Raw genomic sequence first — 18,457 nt, 5'->3', positions numbered from 1 at the left:
AGTCTGTCGCATGGCAATGCTGAAAAAAACAAAAATCCCCGACGGTGTGCAACACATAACACAACCTCTGGCGACATCTGGTGGACACACGGTGGCTTCACAAACGCGCATGTGTGTTTGTTTCTTTATTTGCGTAGATTTTCATACTTCAGGATTTTATGTTTGTTTAATTCCTTTAACTCCAATTTCCACTCAAACAAAACTTTTGGTTCTGTAAGAATTGTCTCCTGTAAGAGTAATAAAAACATCTCTTTACCTCTGCAGCAATTATCATGATTAATAATATTATTCAGTTCTCTAAAATATACAAATCTTCAATGAAAAGAAAATATCTACATGTTGATTCTCTTAAACTTGACTTTTAGATTTCTCAGGGTTGTGGGAGGGTTGGATTTGGAGCCTATCCCAGGTAACATAGGGCGAGAGGTGGGGTACACCCTGGACAGGTCACCAGTCTGTCACAGAGATAGCACATAGAGACAGTCACTTTTAATAATTTCTATTATCAATCTCAAATGCTTTGTGATATTATTAATAATTAGACGTATGGAAGTGGACAGTGATGATGGGATCACTGTTGACAAGTTGCTTCTGCTGGGAAGCCATGTCTGTTGCCACTGCAATAGAGGGTGGGTAAATAAAGCTAAGAAATTGTTGATAAGACATTGGAAACTGCTTGTACAGCATTCAGAGACTTGTGAAACCACGTTTTAAGGTGTGAGTGTCTAATAGTAGTCTTGGTAAACTTGTAGTACTCCCAGTTAAAACTTCCCATAGGAGCAGTGACAGTGGGCGCTGCTGCTGTGAGAGGGAAAAGGGGAGCAGCCTCCACTGAGGATGGCCTAAAGTTAAACTGAGGGTTGCAGAACATCATCCTCTGAACTGTTATTTTTACTAAAAACGAATTTCCCTGACACTCCTACGCCAGGGCTGCAGATTGTCACCTCGAGTGGTACATTAAATGTTTTGGGAAAATTTCCTTGTTTGCTGGGATACAACCTGGCACAATGATCTACTTTTGCCCATTTTGAGAAATGGTGTTTGTGATTGATTAGTTATGCCTGTAGAGGTCTTTAGGGGGAGCTCTTGCCACCATACTGAAGATGTTGAAAGGAAAGCTATCCCACCATTTTCTCTCATTTATCCTCTTTTCAGGTATGAAGAGAGAATTTGTACAGCTGTACTATGAACTATTATGTGGGGAACTGTGTTGCTTGTATTTTCTAAACATGCTAACTGAAGTTTGGAAATCTTTTTAAGCTTTCTTTCAGTTTTCAGTGCTAACTGGTGCACCGTACAGTTAGCTAAGCTAAACACTGGCTTGGTGGCTGGCACAGAAATGCATGTCCCCAGAATATATACCACACATACGGGATATACTTTAATCATAGGAAACACATACAGTGTATGTGTGAGATTAACCTTTGCTATATTTCTGTGTCAAACTATCCACTGATATGCTTGTTTTTGTTTTATAACAAGGATTGGTATTAAAAAAGGGACAAATGACTGTAGATGTGTTTTATAAATGTTTATTTCCAGAACATTTGAGGTTCATAATCTATGTTTATGTTTATTGATTTGTTTGTTTAATTTGTTGTCAAGTGTCTTTCAGCAAATCAAAGTTCACAGTGATGGATGTTGGACTGATACGAAGCAGATGCTCACAGTTGGTTTCAAAGGTTTCAGTCGTCAGTTTAAAGGTAAGCTAATGTATTCGATATTACTGTTATTCTGTATTTCTTTACTGGTGTCATGCAGGCTGGGGGTTGGAAAGCGGCCCCAATAGCCCTCGTAACATCTTCTTAGCTAAATGTAGCTAGAGCACAGTTCTCAGCCTGTCCAGAAAGACAACTGTAATTCACAGTACACATAATTTTTTGACTAAATGTTGAATGAGTCATTTCCCACCTGGCAATCCCACTTTAACACTGTCTGGAACTTCTTCTGAGTTTTAAAACAAACTTTCTGGAAAGCACTTTCCTGATTTTACTAGAAATATAATTTCCTTTTAACTGTCTTTCAATAGACTAAAAGAATAAATAATAAGACTAAAGTATAAAAAAAGATTGTTGGCACACAGGAGGACTCTATGAAACCCACACTAGCACCAACCAACCAACTCTGAACACCTTTCACTACCAAATGAAGTACAAAACAAGTAAGTCAAGAAAAATAAATTACAAAGAGTATTAACATTTAAAAATTGCCACAGTGGTTTGCCCTGTGATTGCCCTTCTTTTTCTCTACTTACTGCTGAAGAGACAGCCAGGAGGAGATTATAATGATGCAAAGGTAGGGTGAAACATGCAAAAGAATTAAACTAGTAAGTTTGAATTATGGATAGTAGAAGTGTCTCCATGGCACGAAGTATTTTCAGCATGAGGTAAAATCACTCCTCTGGAGTAGTCCATTACCAAAACCAGACCCTGGTACCAACAGCAGAACATGGATGGGTGGATCAGTCTATGTCAGGTGGCTGAAACAGACAGATTAATGTAGCTGTAAGTCTTGTATGAAAATTGGAAAAGAAATAAAGAACAGTAGTTGTTTCCTTTAGGCTGTTACATATGCAAAGATGTGGGAATGTCCTTCATCTATGTTTCTGTATCGAAAATGCTGTAAATAGCCTAAAACATCACCTGTTTAACATGATAGATCCTAAAGAGAAAAAACCTTTGCTGTGAATCACAGCCAGTGTAGAGCTGTTAGAAGAAACACAGCAGCAGATATCAGACATTCAGGGGAGCTCGTCACTCCAGCACCTGCAGACAGAGACACACCAACATGTAAGCTATTCTGCACTGCTGTAAAAATTAGGAACACTTTGAAAACACACATTCTTTACTGATGTGACTGGGTACCTACAGAGGGCTGAATTTAAGAACACCACAAAAACCAGCGTGAAAACAAAATTATACGACAGGCTTGATTGGGGTGACTGTAGCTCAGGCGGTAGAGCAGATCGGAAGGCTGGTGGTTCGATTCCTGGCTAGTCTGCATGCCAAATATTGGGCAAGATACTAACCCCAAATTGCTCTCCGATGCATCCATTGGAATATGAATGTTAGGAAGAAAGCACTTAAAAAGTGTGCATGGGTGAATGCACAAGTTGTATAAAGCGCTTTGAGTGCTCAGAAGAGTAGAAAAGTGCTATATTTACATTTTCCTTAAATTTAATTACAGCAACTCAAAATGGCAATTAGTAGCTTGTGTGGGCGTGGCCAACGTGCTTGCTTGACAACATCAGGGCATGCTCATAACTGGATGATGGTTTACTGTATATCCTGGGGGATTGCTTCCCAGATTTGGACCAGGGTATCACTGAGCTCCTGGTCAGTCTGAGGGGCAACCTGGCAGCGTTGAATGGACAAAAAAAAAGTTCAAATATTTTTCTATTGGTTTTAAGTCACGTGAGAGTGGGAGCCTAATATAAGATAAAACCTTGCAATTTCAACAGCACATCTCAGTCTTTCTACATGATAAATGTGTAAATTACAGAGAAAATTCTGGTAGTTCACCTCCTATACTTTCCTGTATTTATAAAACATGGAATTTTTATTAACTTAACTGAAATTTCTACAGAAGACAATGAAAAACAGGAACCTTTCTGTCATATAACTACTTGTTAAGTACTTGAATGGCTGTGAGGGGGTCTTTATCTGCAGGGAAAACTGTAAAACCTATAAAACTACAGTTAAATTTTTTTCCCTTCCTTCACATTTTCCAAAGCCATTCTGCAGGACAGTTTTGGAACCTTTGCCAGGCCAATTAATGCCTGGGGACTAGATCTTTTGACACCTGTGCCTTAGACTGATTCTTATCGCTGCACATACCTCTATACTGGTTTTAAAATGTTCGTGACCTGAGTCAGAACAGAAATAGCCACATCAGCTTTAAAAGCCTCTTTTTCCAGGAATAAACTACAGGAGGTAAAACTGTCACATGAGAGTTTAAGTCAGTATTACAGGACTGAGTAAATGAGTCTCAGTCGGTGGGACTGCTCGTAAATTGAAGATGAAATCTGTCTCAAACTGAATGTGACTTTCTGCTTCAAGCTCTGAGCTGTGGGGAGGGCGTTTGACACGTAATTTGACATTTCCTCTGCACGAGAACAGATCATTGTTGTTCTACTTCAGTCTGAGACCGGAGATGAAGTGAACAGATACAAAAAGAATACAAAATAAATATGACAAAAAGCAACACTGATAATGCAAAACTGCAGAAAATGGTTGATATCCTGAATTTGTGAGTGAATATTGGAGGACCCTTTTGTGGTTTCCAAATTTTAATAATTTAATAATTCAAACTTGTTAAAAATGCGCTTTAGATGCTTTGATTTGCGCTAGTAATTTTTCTGGACTGATTCATACCAGCGTTGTTTTGATTATGAGTTATAATTTTGGGCAAACAGCAACTACAAATGCATTTATTTTATCATGATAAGTATTCTTGCCATGACAGCTACATAGTAGAGCTCAGAAACTTTAAAGGTTACTCAGTGTTTTGAGGTCCTACTGTTTCACATCCTGATGACAGAGATGTTGAAATAACTGCTGTTTTTGTTCTTATTTGTGGCTAACAGCTTTCTGCATATGAGCTCACCATGTCTAGTTTGCAAAAACAAAAGTGGTGATTATGAAACCGCTCAGCTTCATAACAGCTGCAAACTCCCTCCTCTCTTAATAGTTTGTTTGTAATTTGTTTTCAGCACCAAATAGATTAAAATGGGCGTTACACAGGGTGTAACATCAAGGGGACAGGTTTTCTGTGTCTGTGAAGGGGGACACATTTATACGTTTGGGATGCAAAAAATATAGCCTTTTGAATTAAAATTATTCTTTTTGATACACCTCAAATACTTTTAAATGAACAGTCATTGTCATGCAAGTTGAAAGATGGCCAAGCTTTAACACTGGAAGAGAATAATGAGCTACAACAAGTGGACTCATAGTTCTGGCTTCAAAGCACCTCCGCTACTTCCACTGGAAGAAAAGTGTTTTGACATTGATGTGATAATTATTCATTCTTTCATTCATCAAATTCTTTTGCATTTAATTATTAAACAGAAAAAGTGATCAGAGTTGGAAAATACAAAATATCTGACCGCTAAAAAAAATTGATATATGGTTTTTACTGTCCATTTTATTAAATTCTATAAAATAAAAACCACTACCACAAATATTATGTTGTGCAACCTCGAGTGACTGTACTGGCATGTAGATTACATGTGAAATGAGTGAGATCCCCTCTATCTCCAGTTTAACTTTTCTCAGTCCACTGGATGGCGCCAAACATACCTTTGCTGAAAGTGTCGGTGGCCCTCTTTGTCGTGTTCAAAGTCGGGTTGTGGATGAGACAGCTCACGGCCTCGTGAGGACCTGCAGGGATTAGTAGAGTGCTGCGGGAGCTGTAAAGGCGGTCGTGATAATTCTGCATCGTTGTAGTTTGGATGTTCCTCGACTCTACTGATTGATGAGAGCTGGTATAGAGGAGGACCCATTGTATCTCAGGGGCAGGAAATCCTCCTTGGGTAGTGCACACTGCAGTCATTGTTTTCATATTAACATCTAGCCTGGGATTCTGATAAGGAACTGAGGAGAAAAGGGGACAGAAGACCATTTCCATCTTTCTAAAATTTTTTGACTAAAGAAAGTGAATATTACTCTAACAGGAGTAGCGATTCTTCATGCCAGATTCTTCAGAATGGCATAACCTCATCAGTCCTTCGACTGGATGAGGTGAATATGTATAATTCCTGAATAGCTTGTGCACTTCAAGCACATCTTGACTGTTTGATTTAAAACCCACTGTGGTTGTGCACAGAGCAAAAATACACAAACTGTGTCTTTGTCCAAAATGATTTGAACCTAGCTGTCACTTGATTACCGATAAATAATCATTACAATCACTAAATGCAAATATTAGCATTGTCACTGTTGGCAGTGCCTGAAAGGAGGAAACTACACATTCTACATTAACCACAATAGCATAAAATCAATGTCATCTCCACTGACTGTAGGTGCTTATTTATATGACAATATAACTTCTCTTTCTTATTTTTGTGAAAAAGACTGAAAACCTTTCTTACCACCGATCTGTAAAGTTACTTGGCAGATCTGTGTGTGTTCCAGGTGGTATTTCTTCATCACGCTGCCGTCCAAGACTGCCGCAAAAGCCCAGAAAGTCCTTTCGTTATCTTCAAGAGTCAGGTTTTTGATTATGATGCTGATATTTCCTCTAATTATGTCCTGAGGGAAGGCTGTGACTCTGTGTTTATAGTAGTCATTTACATGCTCAGCCATCTTTCTTCCTTCATTATAGGAATACAACACAAAATCCCTGTTATCTTGCCAATAAAAACGAACATTACTCCAGTCCGTGATATTTTTATTTTGTATACTACATTCGAGGACTGCTGAGTCGGTGATAGTGGTGTTAACATACACCAGTGTTGCATTACCCACTGAAACTGGAAAAAATAAAATAAAATAGACAACTGTTAATGATTGCTACTTCCTCAAATCCTGTGACAGTCTAATACCAAGTACTCTTATCTTTAAAATGAATTTCTTCTCAGATAAGCCAAACGGTACAGTTCCATCATGTACACAAACACGCACACAGCTTTGAATGAAAATGGTCTTATAAAAAGGTGATAGCTTACCGATCGTGAGACTGAAAAAAAGTACAAATAGGATCAACATTTTTGTGAGCCTTTTGTCAAAGAGCAGCGAGTAAAACACGTGTTAGTGAGCACGGACACTAAAAATGAGGTCATGTGCAATGGAGACTAACAAGATGCCTTCTTTTGACTCGACAGTCTTCATCGGGCCTTTCCCCCCAGAATGACTAGTAATAAAGTCTTCATAATACCGAAGTAAAGCTCGGCTGCGGAGAGCAGCTAATATCTGCATTATCAGTGCCCTGTGACTACATAAAGCCTACGTGCTTTGGTTGCCATTGAAGAGGAAGTGAGAGTTGGGTAACGTGTCAGAGTATTAAAGCAGAATATTAAACCAAGTGTACTCTAAGGAGACTCAATAATCTGAGCCTTTCCGACATCGAGAGCTAGAAAATAAAACAGAAGAGTGAGCTGATATTCTCTGTTCAGCTCTGCACGACAAGCTTCCACTCTCTGTCAGACAAAGACGTTCAGATGACTTCCTTAATATTGAGAACCACCTGCCATTAGATGCAGATATGAAATCAGTTTAATATGATAGAAAAGGAAGAACATGACTCACGTGTGTTTACAGATCCAACCATGATACCTGACAGTTTTTCCATTGCCCGCCTAACATAGAAACAGTGTGTGTGAAAACCAACAGGGGCCGAAAGGTAAGATTCTCAAATGGATATCTCATGGTTAGACAAAATAGAAAAACTGTTGCATCAAAAAAAATCACACAACTTCCTGTTGCTCTATTTGCTCTTTTTTTCTTCATTGATTTTGAAGTTGTTTTGTCTCTCTTACGTTTAGCTCCTTTGATCTTCACTTTGATCATTTTTTTGCCTTCTTCTCAGTCTGTTCGCTTGCTCTGTGTTCAGTAATCTTCTTGTTGATCTGATACAGGCAGTTTAATTTACACTGCTTTCTGTGGTAGTATCTTTGGTTTCCATTGTTTTTGTATCTTCAATCACCGTACACACACTGCCCACTTTATTAGGTACACCTTGCTAGGTCCGGTGTGAACCTCATTTTTCATTAAGAATTTAATTCTTCATTAAACAAAATACTGGAAATATTCGTCAAAGATTTCAGTTCATATGATATTATACATGATAGCATCACACAATTGCACCAAATGTGTGCACTGCATCCATGATGTGAATCTTTTGTTCATTAACTCGCGGTGTTATCTTGTTTGGGGCAGCCATGGAAAGGGATGGACATGATCAGCAACAATACTCAGGGTAGGCGGAGTGTTTAAAGCTCATTTGGTGCTAATGGGCTGAAGGTGTGCCAAGAAAATATTCCCCACCCCATTACTTGTCCACCACTAGCAGGAACCGCTGATAAAGGCAGAATGGGTCTGCGTTTTTATGTTGTCTACATCAAAGTCTGACTTGACCATCTGAATGTTGCAGCACAAATTGAAACTCATCAGACCAGATATTGTTTTTCCAGTCATCTGTTGTTTAGTTTTACTGAACCTGTGTGAACTGTACTCTCAGTTTCCCGTTCTTAGCTGACAGGAGTGTCACCTGGCTTTATCGCCTGCTGCTGTATCCCATCAGCATCAAGATTCTGCATTTGCATTTGGACATACTCTTCTGCATTCCCTTGGTTGTAATCGTGGTTGGTCATTTGAGTTACTGTTGCCACTCATTGAATATTTGCTCTCTTACAACCCAAGAGATGTTTGTGTTGGAAAATGATAGTAGATTGTCAGTTTCTGCCTGGCAACAACCATGACATGTTCATAAAATTAACATAAATCACCTTTTCTCCCCATTCTAATGCTCAGTTTGAACATCAGCAGGTTGTTTTGATCATGTCTATATGACGAAATGGATTTAGCTGCTGGCACTTGATTGGCTTACAACCACGCGTCAGTGTCAGCTTCACGGGATGTTTTTGGTTTGTTGTTTGTGTTTCAGTCAGATATGAACATCTTCATCCTGCACCATCATCATAACTAATCATGATAAAAATCAAAGTGAAATAGTATACTACTGTTATGGAAACTACTAATATTAATATACAGTATGTTATATAATACTATTTTAGGTCATATTAGGGCCTTGGAAGCACATCATTGGCAGGTTAGCAATCGCGGCAAGATCCTTGTGTTAAATTGATTGTTTCTGAGCAGCCATCAGAGTATTTAGGGGGATAGGAGCCTTTATATTTTACCCACAATGCACTTGTACTTCAGTTGTCTTTGTTTTGCAGCCAGAAACCATGGCAGCAAAGCAAAGAAAGTCAGCAGTGTTGCTTTATGATGATGCCAAAATGTAAACTTTATTTCTCAAGCCTGTATTACAAGAACGAATCACCGTCAGCACATATATTCTCCTTTTTGCAACTGTCTGCTGGCTGCAGTTGTTAGTTACCAGAAATATTGGTGAAGCACAGTAGGTTTGTGGTCCATGGATCCTTTTTTGTTTTTGTTTTCTGCCACAGATGTATTCTTGCTGACTTTCTGTCTGGGACATAAAGCAGACTCAGTTTGTTGAAGTGAAAGCAGTTCAATTTTTTCCTCTTTGTTTCCTCAGGCATAGTCATCAAAAAGGAAAACTTTGTAACTGATTATAAAATGGCAATGATATCTCAGAAGTAATTAAGAACCAGTCAGACAGCTTGATTTAAGTAGTTTTCTAATAATGTAAGCAGAATGCAGCTAATTTCAGAATTTACTAAACAGCTGTTTTTGTCCTGCTAAGGCTTTACACACCAGAAGCGTTTCATAAAAACGTCATGTAATTCCGAATTTTACGGATCCAAACATGCTGTGTAACCTAAATACACACTGAACGTGTTTGCAGAAAATTCATCCTCAAATAACACACTATGAAAAAAAGGAGTTGACATCAAGCAATGATGAGCTAGTCCTGATTTTACTAAACCAAAAAAGGAACAAACAGAAATTCTTTGTTCCTCTCATTCTCAAGAGAAAGGAGCAGCATGCAGAACTTCATGTTGGGATCCAGGAGCTGAAGCTTTATTGCGATTGCTTTTGCGCATATTTCTGGATGTCAGTGGGGCCAGTTGAACTCTTGTTAGCAGAGAAATGAGACCATACTTGAGGAGGCAGAGAAATAATTTCAAGAGCCGATTGTGACACAACAACAATCAAATGTAACACCATGTTCAACACTTTGACTGTGTCACCACCAGACAATGATGTGATTGGTTAGATGTGTTTGCATGCAACCGAAACACTGGAAAAATTTAGCTTAACTTCAAAAAATTAACGTTGCAAATTCCTCCTACGTAATTTCGTGTTGGGTTGCATCAAGAATAGGTGAGTCATAAAATATTTTTAGTGGACGATATATTTGCACAGATTTTATGTTTCTTGTGTGTAGAGGCTTTTACTCAGAAAAACCACCAAACTCTTTTTAAACAGTAAAAAAAATAAAATAAATTGGGGAACTGATTAAAGTTTTGATTGCTGTCCCCCTGATGTGACCCACTGGTTATGTTTTACTTTGAATTGAAGAAGTATTACACAGTTTAGAGAACAGAAACACAAACAATGTCACAACACAACAGTCTATCCAAATGCAGAGCAGTGGGTCTGTTAAATGAAGCATTCTTGTAAAGCTTTTTGTTTTTAATCATTTATGAGCTTCCTTTTCAATTCATGAATGAGCATATAGAGCCACAGCTCCACCTTAGATAGACTGGGTGCTAGGCTAGGTTTTTGTACTTTTCCAGCCCTGGACTACATGATATCTGCCACTGCAAGCTACAGTAAGTAGGTCCTGATTTGTTTGCTATTGAGGGACCAAGTTGCACCACATAGTGGTGCATAATGTGAGCCAAATTTCAGTCTTCTCAGCATAAAATCCTCACAGGACAGGCTTTGTCAGACAATTTAGGCTTTGAAGATAATGAGGCGAAAGGTAGCAGTGGGTACAAAAGCGATGTAACATAACTCAAAAGGAAGTGAAGCTAAATAACAAGCAGAAGACACAAGACTAACGTTTTGTATTCTGTAATGTAGACCTAAATGCTGCAGAGTATTAATGCACTTTGGATTGGGTCCAGATTTACATCACGAAGCTGCAGACGCCCCTCCTGCGCAGTCTGCGGCTCTGCCTTTCAGACAGCGAGGGCTGCGGTTGTTTACGCAGTGTGGGTCTGATTCTTTCTTACAGAAAGAAACATATTCACACATATTCAGAAGTCTGCACGGGAGCTATCTATTCTCTTGTCAGGGTCTTCAAGGAATATTTCATCTAATTTTTTCGGCTTCAAACTCCAATCATCAGGTAGGGGGGGGGGGGGGGGGTCATTCTGGTCCTGGGTATCCTTTAAAAATATTTTTTATTGCATTTATGTTGGTCATTTGAACCACATAGTTTCATTTTTTTTCTCCATAAGAAGTGAGCTTGATTCTCTTCCTAAAACCTTAATTTTTTCTATCTATAAACCATATATAAAAAAATATATAATATTCATCTAATTGGGATACTTTTATTCTTTATACTGTGTTAATCATAAGAGCATTTATTTATTTATTTTTTAATTCAGGTATTTATTGTCTGCTTTTCAGGCTACTGTCAGTGAAACAAAAAAGTCAAAATAAGACATGAGCCCAGAATTGAAGCATGTTTTGATTTATCTGCTTTAATATTTTATTTTGAGTGACCTGTGGAGCAGTATGGAGAAAATCATCTACATTATTAACACATACAGGTATCATTTACAGTATCCTTCAGTCATAACGAGAATGAGAGACAAAAAATAAAATTAATTAATAAGTAATTAATTAATAAAAGAAAATGTTTTTCTGTTTTTTAACGTTTTTTTCCCTTATGTAGTTGAAACTACATTTGCACATGCTCAAACGCTTCCTTCCTGTTTCGTCATTCTGTACATATCATCCTGCTGCTGACAAAAGGACGTTCCTTTTACTATAAATGGAAATGAGTTGTTTCTCCACGTTGTTTGGTGTGTCTGAAAATTTGTTATATGCCTTCAAGACACTGCAAAAATGTATGTGAAGCAAAGTGTGCGTATATGTACTTCTTTTAGCATGGTGACCTTTGTGCTTATGAAATCTGCTCTTTCTATTAATCCAGTTTATAATATCATTATTTACTAATCTCATCAGCTGTCTTGTTAGTTGTTACATTCAGCGATAAAAATGTTGCGTGAGACGTGAAAGTAGTTCGAGTGTCGTGGGAGAACTCTTTTTGTCTGATGACCACGTAAGCCAACAAAATAGTGGCTGTCATTTGTCAGCCTAAAAGTTGAAGTGTTGCCTTGGAAGTGAGATCCTGAACCTGAAGGTTGCTCTATGCATCTAACTGTGTGTGCATGTGGAGGGTTAAAAAAACAAAAGGTGACGTGGTCTAGCAGTTAGCTCCATTGTGTGAAGTCTAAGGTATTGTGCAGTTTAGCTCACTGGAGCTGTTTTCCTACTGAGGAAAAGAATAATCTGGTTGAATTAAAGCTTAAAATAAACTGGCTGAAGGGCAGAGCAGGGGAGCTGGAAAACTGCACAGTTGGCAGCTGCGTAGGGTGAGGCTCGGCTGCTCAACCACATCATACTCAAACCGTTCATAGAGTGGGTCTACAAGTAGGCCCACTCCGCTACCAGCTGGTTAACCAGCCTGTGATTGCAAAAGCTTCTTTGTGCCTATTACCATTAATGTAGGTCCCATTTAAAGTCTTTGGTGTTGACCTCATCAGGCCATTTTACCAGAGTCCTCACAAAGATATCGCTTTGTATTAGTTCTGGTGGATCACGTAATCTGATATCCCAAAGCAGTGAGGCTGCGCACCGTTTCTGCAAAGAGTGTTGCACAAGCACTGTTTCAGGTCATCTCCCATTCTTCATCCTGAAAGATATACTGACTGACCAGGGTACATGGTTCATGTCTTGCACACTAAAGGAGCTGTATGAATTATTGGGCATTAAATCTGTTTGGACCAGTGTCTACCACCCTCAGACTGACGGGTGGTAGACACTGAACAAGACTTAAAAGCCCATGATTCATAAGTTCATTCACGAGGATAAATGCAGTTGGGATCGCCACAAAGTGCTTGTATTATTCCTTTCTTTTAGCTCAAAGTTACTTGCCAATTGGTAAGGTCTCGTTGTGGTCACGTGGTGGCGTTGACTATAACATCATACTGTCAGACAGGGGAGGAGCCACACAAATATATCACCTCAAACTCTTAAAAGCATGAAGAGAGGCTGAAACCGCTTCTCTGGTGAGCCTGGTGACGGTGAGAGATGAGTTGGGGCTGGCGGTGCATAATTCCACGATTCCTGCCTCCCGCCATTGTGGCAACCATCTCACACAGCCCCAGAGAGCAGAGTAGCAGAGTAGCGGTGTTTTGCAGATTTGTTCTCCACCCTGCTCAGCTATACTAGTCTCATGACCAAATAATGACTCCGATATCTGCGAGTCTAATGATAGTCTTATGAGCACTATTTTGATACACACCCTATTGGTTACTTGAGCATAAGTGGCAAATTGTTCAGAGGGAATTGGCTGAAATGCTAAAAATGGGAGTAAAGCAACGTGGTGTAGCCCCATAGTTCTTTTTGTGAAGAAAGATGGCTCTATATAGTTTTGTGTTGACTACCCTAAGGTGAATCAAGTTTCACAGTTTGACACTTATTCCATGCCCTGGGTCAACAAGCTCCCTGACCAGTTAGGCACTGCTCACTTTTTCTTGATGTTGGATTTGACCAAGGGCTACTGGCAGATTACCTTGCCCTGCCTGAGTCCAAGAAAAAAACGGCTTCGTGCAGGCTCTCTGTGGGGAACCCTTGCTCTACACGCCGAACTTATCTCCTATTTTGAACTCTTTACACAGGCTCCTGATGTATTTTAAGACTAATTTTAAAATACTTGTACTTACATACCGAGCAGTAAACGGAGCAGCTCCAGTCCACCAGTCCCATTTGGACGTAACTTTTATTGCATTATAACTTGCATTTTTTTTCCATTTTACCAGCTGATTAGTTAGGCTTAAACAAGTCTTGAGGTTATGACGTCTGAATTGAGTGAATCTAAATGGACTTCTTTTAGTCTCAATTTACTGTATAAAGTACAATAAAGTACTACGTTCCACAGGTCAGAAAGTATTTTACGAGATTCAGAGCTCTACTGTCTGGAATGTTGATTTTTTTTTTTTAGCTGGATGTTTCTCTGTTTCCCTGCAGGTCTGCTGTTCTGGTTCTTGGTGCCAGTTTCATCAGAAACAAATGGAACCAGAGGGGCACCGCTGGTCCTTCAGTGCCATCACAACCTCAGCGAAAAGTTCATTCCTGAGCAAACCTCCATATACTGGCAAAGTAATTCCAGCGTTCTTCATGTTTTTTCAAAAGGACAAGAGGAATTTCAACACCAAAGTGAGTCATTTAAAAACAGGACTGCAATTTTCCGCGATCAACTGGCCTCTGGCAACTTCTCCCTTGTCATCAATCCGCTGATGCTGAAAGACGATCAGCTCAGCATCGAAGTTGCTTACATACCAGAAAGCAGGACGCTCTGCCAAACCACTGTTCATGTAGCAGGTATAGTTCACCTTAATTAACATGGATGCAAATATCAGTATTTGTTAAATATGTGAAATGCAAACTGTATGTCCAATGGGATTGAAAAGATGAAACCCTTCAGGCAGTGTTCAGGCACATATCTTAAGAATAATAAAACAGGTGGCTCGTGATGATCATTTCGAGTGCTGCATGTATTTATTCACTGAGTTGAGTGATGATTGAGGGATAAAACTAGTGACTAGTTTATGTTTTTGTTAATTTGTACAATAATGATCTCTGATTTCTTAAAATTTGTATGAAAATTCTAACATTTATACATGTGAAAAATCTCTGACTCATTTCCAGCTCGTTTTGAGATGCCAAATATCGTGGTCAACACCATAGATATGATGGCTATGTGTGCAACAAAGGGGGGCTTTCCTGAACCAGAGCTATCATGGATCTCCGTGGACCACGAGGGACATGAACGTACACTTGAACCACCTGATGTCCAGACCCTTGAGATCTACAAGGAAGATGACGGCACCTACAGAGTTACCAGTACTGCCAACATCAGAGGATCACAGAAAGTTACATGCAGCGTTTACAACCCAACTTCAAAGGAGACATTGAGTGTAATTAAAGACGTAATTACAGGTACTCCAAGGATCATTTTTGCTTTTCAGCCTGAAGTTGACTTTTCAAATAAATTCAGAATCCATATCCATAGGTTTGAAATAGATATGTAAACCACTGTGTTTATTAATCAACCAACAATGACAAAAACATAGAATAACTTGAGGTTCAACTCCTGAGGCAAAACTCTAAGTCTTTAGTCACAGTTCATCTTAAACACAGACAAAAACTTTTTTTATATATATATATGTAATTTTTCTGTAAATTTAAAAACGCACTGTGAAATTTGAAACTGCCGGAATTACATACATCTCATCCCAGAATAACATCAATTGTAGGTCTGTTTCCCTGTAATTTCATGTCATCGAGCCAAAAGCCTTGACAAGCCTAGAAAATAACCTAATTCTCCATTGCAGACTTAGTAGTAGCAAATCTTTTATAGATACAATTTGAGTGAATGAATTCATAATTATATTAACACTAATCTCTTCAAACCAGAGAAGTTCTTAAAGTAACTTTTTGAAAAAAGTGTGGCCCCCAACAATCCTGATTTGAATTACAGTAGCTTACAACGTTACCATTTTCATGCAAGAGAATTCAAGATGCACATCAATTCCCATCAGTTCGTGGAAGCTTTCTGTGTTTCATTCATACAGATTCCCATGAGCAGTTAACCTAAAGTTCAGTTTACAGTGCTGTTTAGATTTAGATGATTTTTGCACTAAGGATTAATTTTGTGTTGAAGTTGTAGGTAAAGTAACACAACTGACTGTTGTAACTGTGTCTTGTTCCTGATTTACAGATGAAGGCTGGAGTCTGCCTTTGGGAGCTGTTCTTGGAGTACCGGTAATACTTGCAGTAATACTCGGAGCAGGAGCCACCATTGGCTGCCGAAAAAGGAAAAGTCTGTAAACTTTTGAATTTTGCTCCTTTTCCTTTGTAATTATTAATTATGTAATTAAATGTTTAAAAATTGGTTACATCAAATACTGTGCGGAGGATCAGTAACAGCAGTACTGAGTAAAATGTATGACTATATACATCATTAGAAAATGACAAAGTGACTCTGACCCCTTAGCAAACTCTGGTTGCTGGGTAAAAATGTGTTATTACTTGATTGGCTGGTGAGTGGTTGCTTGCATTTGCTATGAAAAAGAGAGTGCTACACCATAAGGTTGCTGCACTTGCCTGTAGTTTGCAAGAAAGACGTCCACTTATCTGCAAATACTACCCAAATACTCTTCGAGTTTTAATGAAAGTGTGTAAAGTTTGACACAAACTGGAAACTGACAGTTTCCATTTAAAGTAAAAAAAAAAAACACATTTGCAATGCTTGCAGACAAGTTGGTGTTTTTCATGCAATCACAAGGATTTTTTTTGTGTGGCACCATATATTTCTTTGCAACCGATTTGACACTAGTGACTGGCAGCAACAACTGGACAACTGAGTACATACTTATTTTGCTTTTTTCTTCCTTTAATTTGCAACCTCTTTGAGAGAATGCACCAGGTTTAAACCGCTGTGGAAAATTAGTATCAATCTCTTAATTTTAGCTCACCTTCTGAAGCAGTTACCAATGAAAGCTACAACACAAAGTTTGTGAGAGAGAAACATTTCAGGGTGTAAAATAACCTCAAACTATAACTTCATGAAGACCACTTTTCCTCCATTGGAACTCAGAACACGAAATTAAGCACAGGCACAGATGTCTCTGCTCTGTGTCAACCCTTTACGCTGTTGAGATCCATTGGAAAAAGATCCACACATATGCCGTACACAGCTGCTCTGTTGAAAGTTAATACATGAATCATTTTTCTTGCAGGGAGAGACTATTCAGGACAAAGCCTACAACAACTGAGCGCCAATGAACCTGCACCATTGGAAGACAGCACTCCTGATCCTGCAGCTGTTGTAGTTGATGATGTAGCTAAATAAAGGGAAAACACTAAATAGAAGACATAGCAGGAACTCATGTTTCTGAAATAAAGACCTCATCTATGGAGGACCACAGAGCCACACACACCGAAAAATAGTGTTTTTATTTTAAATTCAATTATTAAATAATAAATAACTTTATTAACGTTTGAATAAGTAAAATAATAAATAAATGAATCTGTAAATGAATTTACAAATGCATAACTTATTGTACAATTCATTATTTAAGCAAAAAAAGTCCTTACTTGATGCACGTGGCTCTTGTGGTGCTCCATATGTTAGCATGTTACCTTCAACAGGTGGTTATAGGCTGAGTCTACAGGCGCACACTCGGAGGATCAACTCTACATTTCACTGCAGGGCCCCTTCATTTTTCACAATCGGTGTCGGGCAGAATGTAAATACATAGGCTGAAATCTAAATTTTACATTTGATGTTTACATCTAAATTATTTAGCTGTAACAAAACAGGAATAAAATGTAGGACACGGAAACTAAAGTTCAAAATTTGAAGAAATAGATCACACGCAGTTTACTGATGGATCGAGATATTAGTTACCCAGATAGCATCAGACCCCAAGGTGGATCTGCCCTGAATACAGTGTATTAAATAAAAACTGTTTTTGTAGCAGTTTATGAACATTACGTTGTTTTAATGAGTATTTAGTAAAATTTAAATGTCTCAATTAAATGTTACAAACCTTTTTTCTTTAGAGAGAGGGTTTTGTTATTTCTACCGTTAGTGGATACATATCCTTAGATTTGCTTTAATGTCTCCCAGTTTAATCATTTCTAATATGAGCCAATCCCACTTTTACTCACAGATGATGGATCTCTTACAGCCACAACAGAGACGTTTCAGAGCAATTTCACGTATAACTCAAAGAATGCAGGGCAGCTTTCCAAGTCTTTAAAGAATGTAAAGCTTTATCAGTAAAGGCAAATGTCTTGTTTTTTATAGATTTTAAATATTTCAGTATAGTTTTGGGAGGATGTACACAGATGATGATTCAAAATATTGTGACGTTATAAACCGATCTGGGTAGGATGAGCTGGAAAATTAGGAGAGGAAATAAAATATTCAGTTAGTTGAACTGGTTGAAATTCAGTTTCTACTGTTAGAGTATTTCCTGCAAGAAACGTAATAACAAGCGATCAAAGCTGTCATCATGATATCAAAGGCCAGATTAGGCCGAGATGTCAGTGTTACGATGCATTTGCAAAATTGCACCCATGCAAGTGGAAAATTATTTTGTTGATCTATTAACGGTGCACTGATTTCCATGCAAAGATGCAGTCAGTACATCTTAATGATTACCTGACTTGAGTGGATTAGCGGCTCAGAAATAAGCACACAGTGAGAGACTGTGAGGGAGCGAGTGACAGCTCTGCAACATCACAGATCACTTTTGCGCGGTTTCTTTTTTTCGCAGATTGGTTGTATGCAAGTCTCTTTCAAAGAGGCTGCTATTAGTGGGACTCAGAAAGATCAAGTGCATTAGATTGACAGTCTTACCCCATATACGCAACATTCACCAGAGAGCAGGTGAAGGAGAGAGATGGCATCAAAGTTAAAGAGAGGCGGAAATCACACCTCAAACGTGCACGGCCATGTGTGTGCGTGATGGATGCGCTAATTAAACACATAGCAATACACTTCTGGTTCTGTGCAAGCAGACTCCAATCCAGACACAGTTTATAGTAGAGCCTATGAT

General features: G+C 38.6%; 2 protein-coding genes across 6 annotated transcripts; one reads left to right on the top strand and one right to left on the bottom strand.

Moving 5' to 3' along the window:
* On the top strand, window positions 1–16,881 carry LOC113007840 (ICOS ligand-like). Of its 5 annotated transcripts, none has more exons than XM_026144836.1 (7): window positions 1–111; window positions 1,606–1,703; window positions 2,084–2,161; window positions 13,857–14,210; window positions 14,538–14,828; window positions 15,610–15,711; window positions 16,631–16,881. In XM_026144836.1, the coding sequence occupies exons 1-7, from the start codon at window positions 11–13 to the stop codon at window positions 16,741–16,743; spliced, it is 1,137 nt and encodes a 378-aa protein (XP_026000621.1). In that variant the 5' UTR covers window positions 1–10; the 3' UTR covers window positions 16,744–16,881. The 5 variants fall into 5 exon arrangements, with proteins under 5 accessions (XP_026000621.1, XP_026000623.1, XP_026000622.1 ...); XM_026144837.1 differs by lacking the exon at window positions 1–111 and adding an exon at window positions 812–1,155; XM_026144839.1 differs by lacking the exon at window positions 1–111 and adding an exon at window positions 1,179–1,405 and having other exon boundaries at window positions 16,631–16,879.
* On the bottom strand, window positions 2,094–7,039 carry LOC113007842 (CD276 antigen homolog). The gene is made up of 5 exons (XM_026144841.1): window positions 6,668–7,039; window positions 6,092–6,472; window positions 5,301–5,594; window positions 2,643–2,765; window positions 2,094–2,479 (listed from the first exon to the last, which is right to left on the bottom strand). The coding sequence occupies exons 1-4, from the start codon at window positions 6,705–6,707 to the stop codon at window positions 2,689–2,691; spliced, it is 792 nt and encodes a 263-aa protein (XP_026000626.1). The 5' UTR covers window positions 6,708–7,039; the 3' UTR covers window positions 2,094–2,479; window positions 2,643–2,688.
* Window positions 16,882–18,457: the final 1,576 nt, after the last annotated feature.

This window comes from Astatotilapia calliptera, chromosome 16 (genome assembly GCF_900246225.1).
Source record: "Astatotilapia calliptera chromosome 16, fAstCal1.2, whole genome shotgun sequence".
Lineage (NCBI taxonomy): Eukaryota > Metazoa > Chordata > Actinopteri > Cichliformes > Cichlidae > Astatotilapia > Astatotilapia calliptera.
The sequence above is the reverse complement of the archived record's forward strand: the minus strand, read 5'-3'. Positions and strand labels throughout refer to the sequence as shown.

Bases quoted from the DNA above. Each gene is read 5' to 3' on its own strand.
- LOC113007842 (XM_026144841.1), bottom strand. From the start codon at position 6,707: ATGTTGATCCTATTTGTACTTTTTTTCAGTCTCACGATCG. The intron at 6,473-6,667 runs GTAAGCTATCAC...TATTTTTTCCAG, and splicing joins TTTTTTCAGTCTCACGATCG to TTTCAGTGGGTAATGCAACA. The intron at 5,595-6,091 runs GTAAGAAAGGTT...TTTTCTCCTCAG, and splicing joins AGTAACTTTACAGATCGGTG to TTCCTTATCAGAATCCCAGG.
- LOC113007840 (XM_026144836.1), top strand. From the start codon at position 11: ATGGCAATGCTGAAAAAAACAAAAATCCCCGACGGTGTGCAACACATA. The intron at 14,211-14,537 runs GTATAGTTCACC...ACTCATTTCCAG, and splicing joins AACCACTGTTCATGTAGCAG to CTCGTTTTGAGATGCCAAAT. The intron at 15,712-16,630 runs GTCTGTAAACTT...TTTTTCTTGCAG, and splicing joins TGGCTGCCGAAAAAGGAAAA to GGAGAGACTATTCAGGACAA.